We start from the raw sequence: 19,305 nt of genomic DNA, 5'->3' as shown, positions 1-19,305 counted from the left end.
CATGTTTTCCAAATATAGCTGTATCAAATTTTTTACATTATATCAAAACAGTAAGGCTTGAGATCTGAAAACTGTTGCACTTTGATTAGTATTCGTCCATGGACACATGCAACACTGTTTACTTGAACACTTTGTTGGCATAAACAGGAAAATCTGCCTTTGTTTAGAAGCTAGAAGGATTGAAGCCTGGATCTTGATGTCAGTAAAAGGCAACACAGTCACCTAAATTTATCCATGACTTAAAATAAGAAATCAAAACTGTATGCAATGTATCTTACTAGTATGTTAGCAAATTTTAAAAACTACTAGGGAAAATACATTGAAAATAATTGTTAAATAGGCAGTAAACTCAAATTGTTAAGGATGAAATATATATATAAGTTAAAACTGTCTTGAGATAGAACAGCAGGTTGAATCAGACAAACACTATTGCTGGAGGTAATCTCTATAATTAATTTACCAGATCAGAATTCTTCCTGCTGAGTAAAGAAGCATACATCACCTATCATTGCAAAGAAAAATGTGTATCTGTGGCTAAGCAGTCTCAGGAGTAAATCTTTCTAAGCTTAAACTATTTTCTGCCTTTTGGAGCTGTGCAATTTTTTCCAAGGTCACTCATGCATGGAGTTTAGACACTGAGGCCATGATTTTGTCATTACCACAATATTGGCAACCTACATATAGTGGAATAGGAAATTATATCTTCATAGACTATTCATCCATTCTGGTTGTGTTGGGTTTATTTTTTACCATTTAAAAGAATATTTCCTTGGATTACATGTAAGCTATCAGATAAAAGTAACTAAACTTTTCACTGCATGCACTGATCTGTCTGCTGCACAACTGGGGCAACTAAGAGCAGATAAGTAAAGGTAGGTTCTTATTTCCTGACCTTTTAATGAAAACTTACTGCTGAAAAAGAAGTATGTCTCATTTGAAATGCTGGTCTTCTCAGAGTCAATGGCAGCTTTTTCATTGATTTTGAGTAAGCTCTTTTTAAAATAATCACTCAACTGTCTGCTTCTTTTCAAGCACTCAGCAAAGAATGGTGGAATGGTCCAACACTCTTGCTGACATTTTAGGAGGTTTCTCTTATATGTTCAAAACATTACAAGAACAACAACAAAGTATTTAGAAAACAGTGTTCTGAGAAGCAAGTTCTGTAATTTAATGGCATATTCAAATTTTGGTTGAAAAAAATCCCAGTCCATTCTGGGGCAGAATGTCATTCTCGGGTAACGCAGAGGTGATGTCTTTGAAGTCAGCAAGACAGTTTAATGTGCATATAAGTGAAGTCAACAAGTTTATTCTAGTCTTTAAAATTACACATGTACATGCATGTAGCTACTGTGATCATTGTGTTTTTGTAGTTGCACTTTGGTAAAGGCACTGCACTGCATTTGCCACAATAAAAGAGAGAAGTTTTGCTTAGGATAGCTCTGTATCTGAAAACAAAAAGAATAAAAAAAACTCTCTATACCCGAAGCCACACTCTTATTAAAGTTCCAGGAAGGGTTTAAAATAAAAAGATCAAATTTAAAGGCTATCCTTAATAAGGGATTTAAAAGCCAATATTTTGTCTTAGATCTGTGTGGCTCTATTAGAAAATACATTTGGAACAAAGCAAAAGAGCATAAAATATGCACTTCTGCACTGCACTCTATGTAAATGATTTTTCTAAAGGCAGACAGGAAGGTTCAAAGAGCTGATAATGCTGTCTTCAACTTCTAAACCACCACTTCAAAAATCAGCTTCTATTGCTAAGGATCAAAAATATTATTATTTTAAAGTGATTTGGTGACCCGTATAAAAAGACAAGTATTCTCAAGCCTGACCTTTAGTAAACATACAAAGCATTAACCTCTACCTCTGAAATCCTTCCTGAAAATCTCAGCAGAGAAACCATGAAACCCAGGAGCTGCACGCTTTTAAGGCAATGGAGGGAATCTGGCACACATAATCCTGCTGCCCTTGTTCCACGGAAATCCATAAAAGTTCAGGTTTTGCTGCTGTCCTATACAGTAATTTGTACAAGCATCTAGTAAATTTATGTCTTTCTTTCAAACAAAAAAGGAGAAAATACCTAACAGTGACTGACACCTTGGTAAGGCACTAAGATTATTCAAATTGCTTGTATACTCACAGTATGATTTCCATATTGGAGGCTGGTATTCTTCAGCATCTAAAATAGAAGCAAAAAGGGAGAAAGAAATCAGTCATTTGGCCACTGGGTCAAACTGTCAGCCTGCATTTTTCTGCTGAGAGACCTCTTCTTGTCAGCAAAATTCACATTTCTTTTACAGTACAGTTTGTTATGTGAGAGAAGAATACAAATTTCAACCACTTGTGGATCCAATGTGCTTTTCCCAAATTATTCAGCTGTGTAAGAAATTAATTTTTGACCAACTTGCACTAATCACCAGTATTTAAAAAATAATTAACTGGGCAGGTAACAACATTATTTATTTGCTTTACCTGGCATGATAAACAGATAAATCACTACTAGTTTTCAATGTGGTTTCTAACCCCACTAGTAAGATTTGAAAATGAGCATCAATGAATGACACACGCTGGGGCTAAAAAGATGCACAGCTCAGGTTGGACTCGGATGCACAGACCTGACAGTTTCAATGAAAGTCAACTACACTTCTTGAACCCATATGTAACTGGCATACTTTCCAGAAGCCGGATCAACAAAAACATTATGGAAAAGATAGAAAGAGGAAAGACTGCAAAACCTGCCATCACAAACAGGTTACATTATTCTAACATTGTTGACTAAAGGGTCACAAAGAGTTGATGTTTTTTCTTAGTGACCATTCCACAGGGAGGTTTCCAGCTCTCTGCAAGAAAGCCAATTGCTGTAACCTACAGAAATCCCAGCCAAGCTGGAGCAGAAGGAGCAACACCAGTGACAAAGGGTGGGGTACTGGGTACCAGTTTGGCTCTGAACTGCCACGCTGCCAAAAACTTTAAAGTCATTTACCATGGGTATGTCATTAACTTGCCAAAACTGTGCAGGTTAATGAAGGTATTTGTTATTTACTAAACTTCTACTTAAGTTATGCTAATATAATTCAATTATAGTTGCATGGCTCATGCTCCTTGTCTATTTACATATACACAACTACTTTAAATATATCCCTGCAAAAGTCAGTTTACTAGGAATTTTAATCACTAACTACCATCTGCCACTTTCAACTCTATAGTTTTAGAAGAGGATAAATCTAGCAACAATCACAGTTACTGCCTGGAATAGCACCCTGCAACAATTTATAGATATATTGATTGGGAAACCCATTCAGTTTCAGTTTCAACTGAATCCACCTCTCATCTTAGGCAAAGTTCAAAAGGCTCCCAGACTAACAGAGTTATACTGTGCTGTGGCAATCCAAGAGTAATTAGCTTCCAAGTTCATTATGCAGAAGACTTATTTTAAATTGTATGAGGCTACTCATGAGACGAATGAAATTTATTCACAAAAGAAATAATTTTTTCTCTTCTCAAATTCTAATAGTATTATGTCACTATGGTTTCCCCCCCATACATCTATTGCTTCACATATAGTTTACCACAATACCATAATACTGTATATTAAATTCTTCTGTCAATACTTCTGGGCTACTGCAAGCGAATTTCTGAATTTCCTTTTTCACACGCTATATTTTTTCAACAGAAGAAACTCTGTGATAATGCAAATATCTTATTATCTGTACTTGTGACTTCAGATAAGGAAGTAATAGAGGGAGAAACAATGAAAAACCAATGAGAATCAGTTGTTGCTTTAGTCTTCAAAATTAATTAAAAAGTGCACAGTAAATTCAACAATGAAAGCTGAGTAAAGTGCTTCATTAGCTGGAGACAGACTGATAGTGAGGAAACACTGCAACCAAAATGGAGAATCATCCAAGAGATAAATCACAATACAAAACTCCCAATGACTGCATTTGATTTGTCACAGTTACGAATCTGTCAGCCCCAGAAAGCATGGACAGAACCATTCCTCAATAGCTAAAATAATTCTAAAAGACAGCACACTGGGAGGAAACCCATGTGTCACCAGCACCACATTCACCATTACTGATGAGGTACTGCCACATCCTCTGTGATCCCTTCAGCTGAAAGCCTGTCCCTGAATCACAGGTAACAAAATGCCAAACTGATAGTACTAATAGAGTTTATTGTCAAACTATTTGATGGCTACCATTTGTAGGGAAATAAATTAAATTTAAACTATTTAATTAGTTTAAATACAACTTGGAGACAAGAGTCATGGTTGAGGATCTGGGAGAGGTCTAATGGAACCCAGATAGAAACATCTTTCTTCCTTTGTGGCAGGAAGCTGCTGAGCCCCTGTTTAAACAACTCTCATCCTTGTATGGTGAAGTGTTAGGACTCCCATCCTGGTTGACTAGATTAGACTGAACTTCAACCATTCTTAAGTTAGAGGGCAAAAGAGGCAAATCCTGCCTGAGCAGATTTGATAACTTCTATTTGTCCTTTTTGAAATTTCTGTTCTTCCATATCATGTTATTCCCCTGCATTACACAGCAGCTTTACTCATTAAATTGTGTTCCACTCTCCATCATGAGACTTTAAACAACAGCTCTGGCTCACAGAAATTATCAATACAAGTTGGGGTGGTTGGCTCAGTTACTACAGGACACCTCTACACACAGCTTGTGCTTTCAAGTCTGCACATGGTAACGGTGTCAGCGAGGGCAACAGACCTCAGTGCTGACTCAGTGACTCACTTAGCAAAAATCAATCAATCAGTCAATCAATCAATCAGACCTGGACCAAATGACAAATGCCCTGATGTCTCATGAAACAATATCCCTCACATGAACTTTGATTGTAATGACTACCAAAACTGTGACTGGCAGGGTGGGGAAAAGGTTCACTGAAGCACTCTCAGGTGATGAGACAGGGTCTTTCCTACTGCTCTTTTCTTGAAAGGTTCATATTTTCTACAATGGCTTCTTGTCTAGATTCAGAAAATGTGCCAGCTAAGGTTGAAAGAAGTTGTCAAAGGAGACAAGATAAGTAACAGCTCTGAAAAACCCAAAAAAATATTCCAATGTCATCTGTGACATACTTTTATGAATGTCAGCATAAGAAAGACTCACTGTAAAAGAATTACAGAATGTCCAGTTAAGGTATTTTTAAAATTCTTTTAAGTCTTCTCAAAACTGTAACATAAATGACCTTGGCAAAACCAGAAAACCTTGGAGTACTTACTGCAAAGACGAGAACTGGCAAAAAAGCATGAGAGACTTCCACAAATAATATTACAGGCAATACTGTTAGCTAAAAGCTTTGAAACATACTGGCTAAGAAAGTGAATATTTGTTAAACCTAAAAAAATACTAGAAGTCAGTTGTATGCCAAACAGAAGGGCAAAAGGAATGCAAAATGCTGACTCCTGAGGAATATTACAGCTATGAGAAGGTTTCTCATAATACAAAATTGTCAAAAAAGATATTGGAGAAAATTGTCAAACCAAAAATGATACTTGGAACTGGAAAATTGGAGTAAGGAACAAAAAGGTTATTTCCTCACTTTATTTGCTTTACTCTTCACAGAGCAGAGAGGATGAAAAGGATCTTAGGAAAAAAATACTTTCCTAAAGCTGATGGAACACTTGAAGCTGAGTAAGTGTAGAAAGACTACAGTAAAGGGAGGACTGAAAAGTCAGAAAAGCTTTAAGCAGACAGATAAAAAGGAAAACTACATAAGTTTTTTTTATGTAAAGAAACATGAAGACAGAATACACTATTACTGCCAATAGTGGGCAGTAAAGGGTTAACACATTACTCAGAGCCATTCTTAAGCAATTTCTGAGAAATGATCTTACATCAAGTATATAGTAAGTAGAGTCATCCATGGACTTCAACCCTTGCTCTTCTCTGGGCCTGGCCCTGTACCAAAGTGTTGCCTTTCTGGATGTAGCTGTGAAAGACACAGGAATGACAGAATTGCTTTTTACTACTTCCTTGTACTTTGTGAAAATGATGATGTCATGCCAACACGTGTGGGTTTGTGCTACCAGCACCAGGTCTGATTGGGCTAAAAAAAGCAGATCTAATAAGAAACTAAGTTCAGAGTGATTCTTCTGACTCTCATGACTGGTAATGCACTGAAAAGCATAAACTCTGTTTTACAGGAAAGCCCACTAATTACACCATGTGAATCAAATATTTATGACTTATAAGTGCCATTTCTAAGCATAAGGAAAACAGTAACAAATATCCATACTGCAGCTATATGTCATGCCCAGTTCTAGGTATGCTAAAAGTATTAGTGATTCCCAGGACAGTAAAGAGTTAAGCAGACTAGCAGCAGGACAGCTACCAAAGGGGAAATGTCATTATTTGCTGATTTCTTATAGTCTCTATGAAAAAAAGAGTAAAGATTTTCTTTTTTGCCTTTGTCCTTACTAAAGGATTATAAAAGAATATTTTGCAGTTCACCTTGGAAGAACTGCCTCAGCCTGGATTCTCTGCCACCACTGTCTGAATTTCGGACTTCCTTTCCAGTAACAACTAATTTTAAGACTATGACCTGCATGTGCAAGGAAAGACACTTGTGTGTGAGGAAAAGCTAATCTGGAAGCCACTGGTTTACTGGCAGTGTGCAGATAAATGATTCACCGGATGAACAAGTCTAGTTACTAATTTTTTTAATCTTCTATTGTTATTTTAGGACCAAGACTAATAATTATGAGTGTTTTAATGCCCTTTGTATATTTCCTTTAAAGAGCTTTTTCACAGGTTTACCACGTACACTTTCATATTTATTGCTTTGTTTCCAAAACATTTAGTTAGCATATGTTATTAAATACATTTTTCTTATTTTTATATATGTAATTATATATAGAATAGAAGACTGCTGAGTAAGAGCTTCTGTGAAAGATAAACAGTGCTTGCACTCTTTATGGATATGGTTTTTCTAATATTTTTCTTGGTACAGACAGAATTATATTATTCAATTTACTTTAATGTGGATGGCCTTCACAGAGCCACAGAATGATTGGGGTTGGAAGGTACCTGTGGAGGGGATGTGATCCAAACCCCCTTCTCAAGCATGGCCACCTATAACCATTCCAGACAGCTCGTGAGAATCTCCAAGGATGGAGACACCACAACCCCACTGAGCAACCCGTGCCAGTGTTTGATCACCCTCACAGTGAAGAAGTGTTTCCTGATGCTCTGACAGAGCCTCCTGTGTTTCATTTTTTGTGCCCATCGCCACTGGTAATGTCACTGGACACCACTGATAAGAGCTGGCTTTATTCTCTTTGCACCCTCCCTTCAGATATTTATACACTTTGATAAGATTCCCCTGAGCCTTCTTTTCTGCAGGTTGAACAGTCCCAGCTGGCTCAGCCTTTTGTGATTGGAGAGATCCTCCAGCCTTGCAATGCCTTTGCTGCCCTTTATAAGGATCTCTCCAGCAGCTCCTTAGCTCTCTCACGCTGGGGAACCCAGCACTGGACACAGCATTCCAGTTGTGGCCACCTCAGCACCGAGCAGAGGGGGAGAACCACCTCTCCTTTGACCTGCTGGCAATGATGCTCCTGATTGCAGCCCAGGACCCCACCAGCCACCTTCAAGGGAAGGATACATTGCTGGCTCATTTAGAACTTGGGGTCCAACAGAACCCCCAGGTCCTTTTCTGCCATGCAGTTCTCCAGGTGGGTGGTTCTGGGCATACACTGGTGGATGGAGACTAAAGTTAAAGTAATAAGGGAGCTCCTTTATGGAGCATCAGTTCTTTTCTGACACATAAAACATAGATCCATTCTTTGGTTTCCACTCTGTGATTAGAAAAATACCAATTACAGAAGTTCATTTTCTTCTTATCTGATCCCCTACTGGCTAATATTATCCTGGTGAAGGGCTGGTTTGATTTATTTTGCCCTCTCAGCAATTAATATACACACACAAACAACTATGTCACTTTGCAGTCATTTTGCAAACTACTTTAAATTGGGACATTTTTCTATGTTTGATGGCACTCATTTGGCATATACTTTGGACATCATGATGACTTCTATTACATATGGTAACTACCCTTACAGGCACCTCTGACCACTCTAAGAAAGAACATTCTCATTTTCCAAGTTTCAAATAATCATACTGTCAAATAAGTCCCCCACCCTAAATCCTGAAAAGTCACTGCTTCGGTGAAGAGCAAAATTAACTCTCTTGCAGTAAATAATTAGCAATGGAGCTGCTGAAATATTTCAGCATGTCAAAAACTCTGTTTAATGTTTCATTCAGAACAATAGTTGCCCGTGGAGGAGTGAGCAGTTGCCAGCTTTATCACTGAACTTTCTCATCACAAGTACATGGACAGCTAAAATATGGAATGAGACTTCAGTTCTTGTCTTAATGAGGCACTTTAGCTTTCAGCATAAGGTACAGAAATGATCAAACTGTTTACTTCCAACACAGTTCATAATTGGTGTATTAATTCAGATGATGGGAGCTTCCCACTGCGCTGTTCTCTCCTAAGAAAAAAATTAAAAATCAGCAATACTGTGTAATTTAAATGTCAAAAAAAGCTCACAAAAGGGGTGGAGTTCACTCTCACACAGCAATTAGACTGAAACAGTAAGCTGTTAATAAGCACAATATAAATTGACAGCTATTTTGTATCTTTTCCTTTTGCCTACCACAAACTTGCTATTAGAAGGCACTGCTCTGAAGGTAGCTCATTTAGCCAGTTCTATGAATCAGGGTCACTCCAAATTGTGTTCTCTCCTGCTTTTGCTTCAGATTTCAAAATGGTATCTTTCCACTCACAGACAGGTGGTCAGTCCCTGCTTACTTTTGTTTAATGCAAGTGTCTGTTTGACTAAAATGCGGGTGAAAGATCACGCAAACAGCTAAACCTGATAATTTAGAAGAGTTATCAAGCATCAAATAAAATATGAGTTTGAAGTACATGGGTTATTAGGGATGTCCTCCAACAGATCACAGGAGATTTGAATGTTTTAAATCCACAGCTAAACTTGTATAACAATATTATAAGGAGCTATGTTCTGTACCTGGTGAGTGGTGTTCAGCCAGCTATGACCATCAGATTGGAGCAATATCCCATTAATTAAAAAATCTGCCTCTCTATTCTGCACAGATTTAAATATAATTAAAAGCATTGAAAAGATAATTTTAAATTTGGAAGTTGAGAAAGAATAATCAGAGTTCTCAATAGGAATAGGGGGAGTGAAAAAGGGAAGGGTATCTGTACAATTCTAATTTTCAAACTCTCTTTAGGAGTCTAGTCTTTCTTAGGGCCCAAGAAAATAGAATTAAACAATCTCTTCCAGAGTGCAAACCCAAGAAGCTGAGAGGGATCTAAGCAAGCTGATAAAAATGTTCCCAATGCTTTAAATATTTCCTAGGAAATATGCAAGATTTAAGAGTGCAGAGGAGTAATCACACTACCTAATCTCAGGCAGGTAGGTCCTTTTAAATGCTGAATCACACTGAATCTATTGCCCTTGCATTTAAGAAGGCATTTAAGAACCTCCATAATCTAAGTGCTCTGAAAGGTTTTTTTTCCCAGAGCAATAATGAAGAATTTCCTTATACAGATTATTAAAGATTGGTGTCTAAAAACTAGAAAGACAGACAATGAAAAATCATCAAAAATATCTGCATCCTTCATTGTCAAAAATCTGCTGTCATTATTAGCTGCCATTAAATTTAATCTGATCCCTAAAAATTACACTCAAATGATTGTTAACATTCTCTGTTTTAGCACTAATTAAAATCTAACACAGTTATTCTTACCTTTTCATGTTTCTAACCTATAAACCAGAGGCATCAAGGCATTAAAATGGGACCATCAGAGCTCTGCCTGACTGAAAGAGTCCATATATTTTTAGGAATAAGCACATGACATAAGTTAAATCACATCACATTAGCAGACCTCCTATCTGGCACAGATAAACTTTAGCTTCTAACTAATGACCAGTTAGTTCCTGGGTGAAAATCAAAACCAGATAATCAGCTGACATATCTGAGCATAGTTCTGATGCAGTAATTTTATCATTGTACAGGACATGGCAACGCATTTCCATTTACTTACTGCATCCTAAAACTCACACCCCACAACCTTCCAGCCAATGATCCCTGGACTATGCAAAGCAGTTCAGGCATGGTAGGAAAGGGCACATGACAGAAATAATTACAAGTTACAGTATAACTACAAGTTATAATAACAACAATAATGACGAAAAATGGCATTAAAATGGTCACCATGAAGTATTTAAATTAGAACATTTATGTTGAGGTATTGCCAGCACATTCCCAGTTCCAGAAATTCACTCATACATTGACATGATACCCCTTTATCTGGCTTATCAAAAGAGCCAGCACATTCCCTGAAACCTTTAGCAAAGTCCAAACCATTGTTTTTGGTAACTCTGTTATTTTTGACATAAGTCATTTTATCATCCCTCTAAGAAGAGGCACAAGTGTTTGTCTGTTCAAGGATGTGAGGTGGTCCTAGTCCTGCAGCTGACTGTGGTGGCTGTTCATTTGCTTTTAGAGATCATCCCCATCTGCCTGATGTAGCCCTGCATTTGCCCCTCTCTTGATACAAAAATATAAGCATTTCTTACTGAAAAGACTGAAACTGCATCCTCAGAATGAAATGGAAATCCACAGGGGCTATGCATATTCCAGGGACCTTAATGAACTCTGTGGTCTAAAGACACTTTCAAGTCTTGGAAATCAGAGATGAGAACTATCCTGTCATTCAGAGCAGGCATAATGATCTGCAGAAGAATAAAATTTTAGTAAACAATTAGATTTTACTTTGGCTTGCTTTTCAGGTCCTGTAGTATTGCTGCAGCGTTTGCATCTCTACATTAAAACATGAAAAACAGGAAAAACACCACCCACCTGCAAAGCATATTTATCATTCCCACAGCTCTTGGGTAAAATTTGGCATAAATGGGACTCCTAGGATAAGAAGCAGCACTGTACCTATATGCATATCCTGTTAGAAAAACTATAAAACACATTCTTTGGTGGGCAGTTTTATGTAAGTGCATCAACTACATTCAAGACCAATTGAATTATTATTTTATGTGATCTTAGTCTCTGAATCTTCAACTTTTCTAAGAAAACAGGTTGGAATAAGGCCAGCTATTACTGAGGCACCCACCTTGTCATTAAGGATGTTGTGCAGTTGGACAAACACTTCACAGGTGTGTTCTATCATCACCCACCATTTAACTGATCTCCCACTACAGCTGCTTCTGCACTTACTACTTTGGATCTGCATGCTGGAGAAATGCTGACCTTCCTAAAATTCAGCTCCGTGGAAGTGTGTTTACCCTGACAAGAATCTTATGTCTTGGAAAGATCGATGTAACTACACCTTTTTCTCTGCAGTATTAGCCATAGAATCATTACTACCAGTATTTAAAATACTATAATGGAGTATCTGCCCTCAGAAGAATATGGTTTATGTATTGTTTCCTTACTTGAGAAGAATTTTAATTGCCTTGTGGAAGTCTATAATTCTTCCAAAAGCTTTTTTACTACAGCCTGGCACTTTAACAGTTGATAATGAGTTCTTACAGTATCATATATTTTCAAAATACCTTGCATGAAACCCTATAAAATTTAAAATACACTTAGGTCTTCACAAGTTTTCTCAAACTAACCAGCGGTTCTGTGCAAAATGTCCTGATGCCCGGGCATAGATGAGACAATTCCTCTTTGCAATGCTGGCAGCATTTTCCCCAGAGAAACTTTGGCCAATGGCAGGTCTGATGAGGCCAACCCTATGTCCCTCTAGCATTTTCACTGTCAAATTAAAATTGGTCAAATTTCAAACTGGTGCTCATAGGACAACTGTACGAGTGTCTCCAGTGGCTTTGAGTGAGAGAACTGAATTTAGCCACCCACAATGTATAAAGGAAGATGCAACTGCAGCCTGGATAATACCCCAGTTTCATACTTTGCAAATTTTAAAGATGCAGACAGCACAAGAATACCACATTTAAGTGTCTTAAAACACATGAAATTTCTTTACGTGCTAAAACTAGATCAAATAGAGTGGAAACAGTAATTCCTATATTAAAATGGATTTTGCTTCTGTGTCGCTGGAGATAGGCTGGTTATCTTTACATAAATAAATTACAAGGGAAGGATAAAGCACAATTTTTCTCAGTAGCTTTTCTGGAATTGTTCCTCACCCTTGTAAAAAGAACAAATAAAATTTGTTTCTTACTCTACTTATCTTGCAGAAAGACTCAGAAGATGGTAAAGCTAGTGCCTAAAAGCACATCCATCATATCTTTGATCATAAAGTCAGTCAGTGAGGAAAAAAATACCCTCTCCTATCCTGTTATTTTTAAAGATACACCCAATTGCCACAGTTTTGAACAAACCCTCTAACGCATCCCCCTGAAACACTTTGTGTAAGGACAATTAATTATGAATAAGGTTATGGTTTTGGCACAACAGTATTTAATATATTTCATTGCAAAGGCTCAGGGAAAAGAAGCAATAGTCATCAAAATTTTGCAAATGTATTTGCTGTAAGCTTCCAGCAGGTAAATAACAAACAATATTCAATACAATACCATTAAGCAAGTACACTTTCTACTGTGATTTATACACTGAATGGTAAAGTTTAGACATCAAAATCCTCTTTTTTTTTTTTCAGTGGGTCAAAATCAGCAGCTGATCTATATGATCCAGCACAGTCTTCCCTTTAAACAGCAAATGAGTCAGAATTCTTTAAATGCCATAGCATAACCACAGCCTTGATGATGAAACCTGGCCAAATGCAAGGCAGAATTACAGAAGGTGTAATCTCTCCTTGTGCCCAAGCTCCCAGGGCTCAAATGGAGGTGTCAGTACACTGGCAGATCACTACCTATGGACACAAAAAATATGCTTTCCATCATTTGGTTACCAGTAATGAAACCAAGGAGAGCTTTGTTCTTCTGATAACATACTGATCTTCATCCAAGCAAAGTTCACATTCAAGCATTTCATTACTCCTGAACGACAAACATGTGTCTACATGCTCAGAGACTCAAAACTGACTAATGTTCTCTGAAGCACGGAGGGGAGAACAAAAAAAAATTTCCTTTGGAAAGATCTGGCAAATGTCCAAAGCAAAATAATGCCATTTTTTAAAGCTAAGGGGAAGGGTTGGTGCCGAGCAAGAACTGCAAGTCTTAGTAGCAACCACCGCTCTGCAGCTCTGCTCTCATCCTGGGAGACACAAAAGCTGGGTAAAAGGATGAGCTAATTCACTCATGTCCAACACCACCAGAGCTAGGATGGGTATTTCATCTTGGAAATACACCAATACATGTGTATCTTTTTCGAAAAAGTTTTTCCTGCTTTTCTTGAATGTTCATTATATCATATAGGAAAGCTTGTCAGAGCCTGTCAGATCATTCTAGTAGCAAAACCTCCCAAAATACAGATTTCCTTGAGAGCCCAGAGGATAAGGTTGCTGGTTGTCTGTGAGTTTATCGGCAACATCAGTTGTAACTAATGACTGAGACAATTGGGCAGTTGTTGCTGCCCAACAACTCACCCCAAAGGAAGCTGAGGTTTTGCCAGGTTTTTGCTTAATTTCATCAACATTTTTGATACTCAAAAGGGAGATAGTGAGCAACTGTATCAGCTTTGTGCAATGAGAACTATAAAAATATTCAACACCTCCAAAATATACATTTATTTAAAACTTTTATTTCTTGTTCCTATTATTTTCAAGGATAGCTAAAAGTATACCAATCTGAGAGAGTAAATATGCCTGCTTATGACAGCAGAAAATAGACCTGAATTTTAAAAAGAAACACATCTCAAGAGGCAAGGGCAGTGAGACTTAAATCCAATTTGCAAGATAAAAGCTAACCAGACCACTTACTATTGCCATCTGATAGCATTCAATATAGCTTGAAATTCATTAATAGGCTAGGTAATGTAAGTACAGTGCATGTATACAAATCTAATTCTATTAATTTCTACATTAGAAAAATCTAGTGAACGAGGAAAATAATTATAAGGCAGTCTTACCAATCTGTGGAAAGGCATAGAAAAACCAGTCTAAACCTCAGAAGAATAATTATCCCATGAGACTCCCACCTCCTGGGAGTGCCCATTATTGTGCTAGGAGAACATAAAACTGACAGCTATTCAGAAAGACCTCCAGAGCAATTTTGGCTTAGCTCTACTGCTTATCTTACCTTGTCATCTTTTTAGGATATCTACAAGCTTCCAGCTAACTTACCAATATTGTATTTTATTTTTACAAGCAAGCAATAAATGCTTCTTTTATAGCATATACTTTGCTTAACAGTGCAAATGTTGCAAAAATGCTTATGCATCTTAAATAAAAGGTCATTCAAATTTAAACAGCTTTATAGAGTAACAATATTTCATTTAGATCTGCCTACTAACTGCTGATTGCTTAGTCAGATTAGGTGGAACTCTAAATGAAAGAGAAGCAAAGCATTTTATTATCATTAAATATTCCCATTATGGCAGCATTTGGAACCCAAAATCAGGTTTGGTGTTACGTCCAACTGCTAACAAGAACAGTTTAAAAATAAAACACAGCAGTCGCTGACCTAAAAGTGCTTGTGATTATAGTGTGTGGCAAGCATCCAACAGATAAAAGGAAAAGAGATGGAAAAGGAATAGGGTAACAAGAGTGCTATCCGTGTCAGCCATAAGTACCAGTCACAGCATCCTCCCCTAACTATTAAGAGAGTGGTTTCATCTGAATGTAATGAAAAGATAACTAGAAAACAGAAGAAGATGTCAGTAAAAAAAATAAAGTAGCACAGAGCATCACATAAATACACTAGAAATAAGTGTATAGGATAGGCTGATTTATTACTACATGAGAGAAGTTTGCTTATAAATGTTACGAAAAATGGTGGAGATTTAGATTCTTCTGAGAGCACAAGGAAAAAAACCTCAATACATTTATGTTACATTTTTATAGAAGTGACACATTACATAAATAAAAGAATTATTTTGGATTAAGGTTTTATAATAACCTATCTCTACTGAAGAGTGAATTATTTCAAAGCAAACTGCAGCTCACCCTGGGCATATCCTTCCCTGCTTAAGGTCCAACAGAGTACAGCAGCTGACTTTATTGTATTTTCAAAGACATGCCTATAGCCTATTGCTCAGCAGTTAGATTCCAGGGCATCATTTCATCTGATGCCAGTCTATTTACTTACACTGCTGCTGTGCAAAGCGTGGCCCAGAGACCCCCAAATGGTAAACATTTTCAACTGATAAACGCTTCTTTCCTGAACCTAATTTATTGTCTAGAAGAGCCACATTTCCTCCCAGCTTCTCCCTCATTAGGGTCCAAGACTCAGTCCCCATTGGCATGAGGAGGCCAGATTTGAGAGCAGTCATGTATAGCTGATGAAGTCCATGAGGCACCAATTGGTGCCATTATACAGTGAAATCCAGGAGAATGCCAGGTTCTGCCTCAGGCAATTTACAATGACATAACCCTTGGATAGGAGGAGACGTGGAATGTGAGTTTCCATCAAGCAACCCAGCGGGTCGTGCACAACAGCAGTGGAAGAATATTAACATGAGGTGGTTCCTCATGATCGTTAGCTGCAAATCACATGTCCCCAAGAAATGCATTGCAGACACTCCTAATACTGCAGGAGAGCCTTGAACAAAAGCTGTTCTCAAAACACTCACTTGAAAATGCTTCAGTGTTTTTATAACAACCAGAGAAACAACTGATTAGGTGCCAAAATGGTTTGATACCATCTCTGAAGAAAGGCTTTGCAGCTCCTATGATTTCTCTTAAAACAGTTTCAACTTCAGGTTGCAATGTCCTTCAAAGTACAAGTATTTTTTTGTACTGGTTGCAACAAGGATTTCAGAGCTGAGCCCTGACTGCTCCTGCTGTTCTACAGAAGTGTAATTTTTTGCATATCCTAGACAGGTGCACTATATTTATGCACTATTTATTCTGCATCTCAATTACTATATTTATTGTCTTCTGGACAATAAGCAACAAATTCTTGCATGGTTTACTTAAAAAGTTCCACAAAATATGTATTAGCTCAAAATTTATCAAAAAGTGAACTTAGGTGGGAATAAAGTAGCATAATTACTACTGAAGAAACATCTCCTAAGAGGTAAAAAATGAATGCAGCCTACAACTGAGACCTCCACGATGTCTCAACTCAATAAAAAAATTTATATTGGAGATGGCCAAACTTTGATTTATAAAACTTACAACTGCTCCATTGATTTCAGTAGGGTGAGAGTGATTTATTTCAGCCAAAAAGCTGTCCAGAGCTATATATAAGCATTGTGAGCTCAGAGATCCCGGTGGTCATGGTGTTAAACTGCAGATAGTTCTCATGTCTTTTCTTGGTAAGCTCAGTACCAGTGACTGCAGTATATTCTACTTACCTTTACCAATTATAAAAATTTTATTCATGCACTATATAGTGCTGAGCAGAGCCTGCCACTCTCATTACCCCTTACAGTCCAGGACTCTTGCCACTGAAAGGGCATTTGATCTTTGCATGTCCAGGTCTACTCTCCTATGACAGAATTTGCATGCACTGCTAAAGCAGTAAAGATTAAAAGTACCTGTGGAACTACAGAAGTCTGTTCATTGCATGAATACATTGCATGAATACAGATTCTGCCAATCACTGAAATAAGTGTTCAGCCTGATGGAAACAAACCCCGAAACAATTATTAAAAACCTCCTTAAAAAGCTAACCTAAAAATCTACCAAGATCCCAAAATAGAAGCAGTATAGAACACATTTTGACTCAACTTCTATTTTAAGTCAAATTCCTTCATCCTTAAATATAGGCAAGATATTCTTATTTTAGAACAGAAAGCTGAATCTTTACCTATAATCAAAGTAAAAGACAGTACACCTGACCAAACACCAGTGCTGTACAATCAGATTCTGAAATGGATGTGTTTCCAATAATTATATCCTAATCTAGATAAAAAAGTTTATTGAAGTCCAACTTTCTTTTTCCTGAATATACTCATATATATTTACCAGCATATATAGATGTAGATTTCTTTACCATATCTACTTAATATTATTTGGTCTTTATTTTTACACATATGACCACTGTACTACACCCCTCTCACATGCTCACTACAACTCTTTTGATCCCTTGTAGTTTCGCTGGATTTTTCATAATATATGAATCACTAAGTTTTCTTCCCTCTTTGTACTGACTCCCAAAATAAATTTTATGGTTTTACCAATTTTTTATTCAGAGTTTCATAGAAAAAAGACAGACCAGTGACACAGTTCAGAGATGTAATAGGAGGGAACACACTGACATCTAGAAACTTTAAAGAATGGTTTGCAATTAAAGGACAGTACTCAATCTTCAGACACTGAATTTAATTTCTAACTCTTCCAAGTGCTCCCTGTGTTATGCTCCATTGAGATAAGAGAGAAAAACTCCTCTCTGAGCTTTCCTGGGAAAGCAGCCACCTTACCTCAAGTCTTGTGCAACGGCAGAATCCCTGTTCAAATCTGGCCCTTAGACATCATCACAAAATGAGCCATAAATACATCTGCTGCCTCAAATAACAGGACGCATTTCAAAAACAAGCAGCTCTCTACAGCAGGAAAGCAGAAAGAGAGGGAGACTCAAGTAAACAAATCCAATCTTCAATGCAAAGTTCAGGGGATTGGATATTTCTAATCTGACAAAAATAGCCCTGTGGTGCTGCAGTGCTGAAATCAGTGCACAGAAATCCGTGGCAGCTGTTGAGAGCATCATTGAAGAGGGGTAGAGGGAAGGAAACTGCTGTTGTATTATGAATAAAAATGTGCCTCAGGAGCTTTCATTCAGCGTTCCTGACCAGAGATCTCCACAGCAGTCAGCAAAAGCTGGATTCCCTTCCTCCACTCTAGTTTTATCTGCAACCCTGTCATGGTAGAGGAAGTAAGAACCTCAGGGTGTGGGTGTGGAAGGAAATCAAGAAGGAGCTTGAGCTGGGATAGAGTTAGTTTTCCTCCTTAGTAGTTTGTACAGTGCTGTTTTGGATTTGGGATGAGAATCATGTTGATAACACACTGATGTCCAAAACTGGCCAAAGGGATGTTTCCCACCACAGAGTATCATGCTCAGTATGGAAACTGGGGGGAACTGGCAGGGAGCTGCCAGTGACTGGTGTCACGTTCCAAAAAGTGATGGCTCCTCACCTGCCTGAAGCACAGCAGGAGGGTGAGCAGAAGAGAAGGAAAGCAGCTAAGACAACCACCTGCCTGGACTCCCTGCCCTCACTGTGGCCCTGTGAGAGGAGCTGCCTGTCTGTGTGGGCTGGCAATGCACCAGCACTGCATGATGCAGAAGAATCTGCTGGATCACACCTGCACCTACGAGCTACCATCTAACCAAGTGCTTTAATGTGGTTTTGGCTCTCTTGTACGACTTGTTCTGGACAAAAAGAGCAGGTCAGGTTGGACAAACCTGCTGCTGAATACTTATCCTGGCGGCCCTTTATTTCTTTATTTATTTTTAGTACCACAAAGGGCCTTGGTGGGCACCCCTGCCTTTTGGGCTCATCCCATAGGTGCTTCTGCATGCTGGACTGGCCCCATCTCAGCATCTCCTTCTGAGGGCCGTCAGTTCTGACTGCTGAGGTGAGTATTTTCAGCCAGCAGCTTCACTACATCAAACAATTATTATCACTCAGAGTGCTCTTTTCATTAGCCAAACATTTCTCTACACTCTTTTAAGCTGAAACCACCACTTCTACTTAATAGAACAGCAATTAACTTGAAATACTTGGCTTTTTACTGCAATGCATCACTCTTCCCCAGTCTGATACGCTAATAAAAATTGTATGCTAACATAATGTATAAAATATCATCTCTGATTTTAAGCTAAACCAAAATTTATCGGCTCCAGCAGTGCAATACTGATCTACCAATGAATATTAATGTAATAACTTAGGTAGCAGACTCATATGACATCAGGGAACTAAATCAGAGTGGAGAAGACCATACGATGTACTGAACAAAATCTCGTTTTTCTGTTTCAATAGAATTTCAATTCTACTCAAACCTGAATGCAGCTTCAGACTTAAAAGTAAACTTGAAATTATAAGGTATTTTTTGCTACCTGTCAGCTCTCATACCTTATAAAATATTCCATTGGCCCCCCTAGTAAACAAACTAATTGGCAATCATGCAGAGTCCCAAGTTCTTTTATTTCTTCTAAGGCATCATTAGCAATTATAGGATGCTGGCAGGACAAATTGTGTTCTCAGTTAT

General features: G+C 37.9%; 1 protein-coding gene across 1 annotated transcript in view; it reads right to left on the bottom strand.

Annotated features, from left to right (window-relative positions):
- Positions 1-19,305, bottom strand: part of CHN2 (chimerin 2) — a 158,591-nt gene that overhangs the window by 90,459 nt on the left and 48,827 nt on the right. The window contains exon 2 of the mRNA XM_059845623.1: positions 2,144-2,182. Coding sequence (XP_059701606.1) covers positions 2,144-2,182 — 39 coding nt within the window. The remainder of the gene's footprint in view (positions 1-2,143; positions 2,183-19,305) is intronic.

Source organism: Haemorhous mexicanus, chromosome 1, assembly GCF_027477595.1.
Source record: "Haemorhous mexicanus isolate bHaeMex1 chromosome 1, bHaeMex1.pri, whole genome shotgun sequence".
Classification (NCBI taxonomy): Eukaryota; Metazoa; Chordata; class Aves; order Passeriformes; family Fringillidae; genus Haemorhous; species Haemorhous mexicanus.
This window is presented reverse-complemented; position numbering and strand designations above follow the sequence as displayed.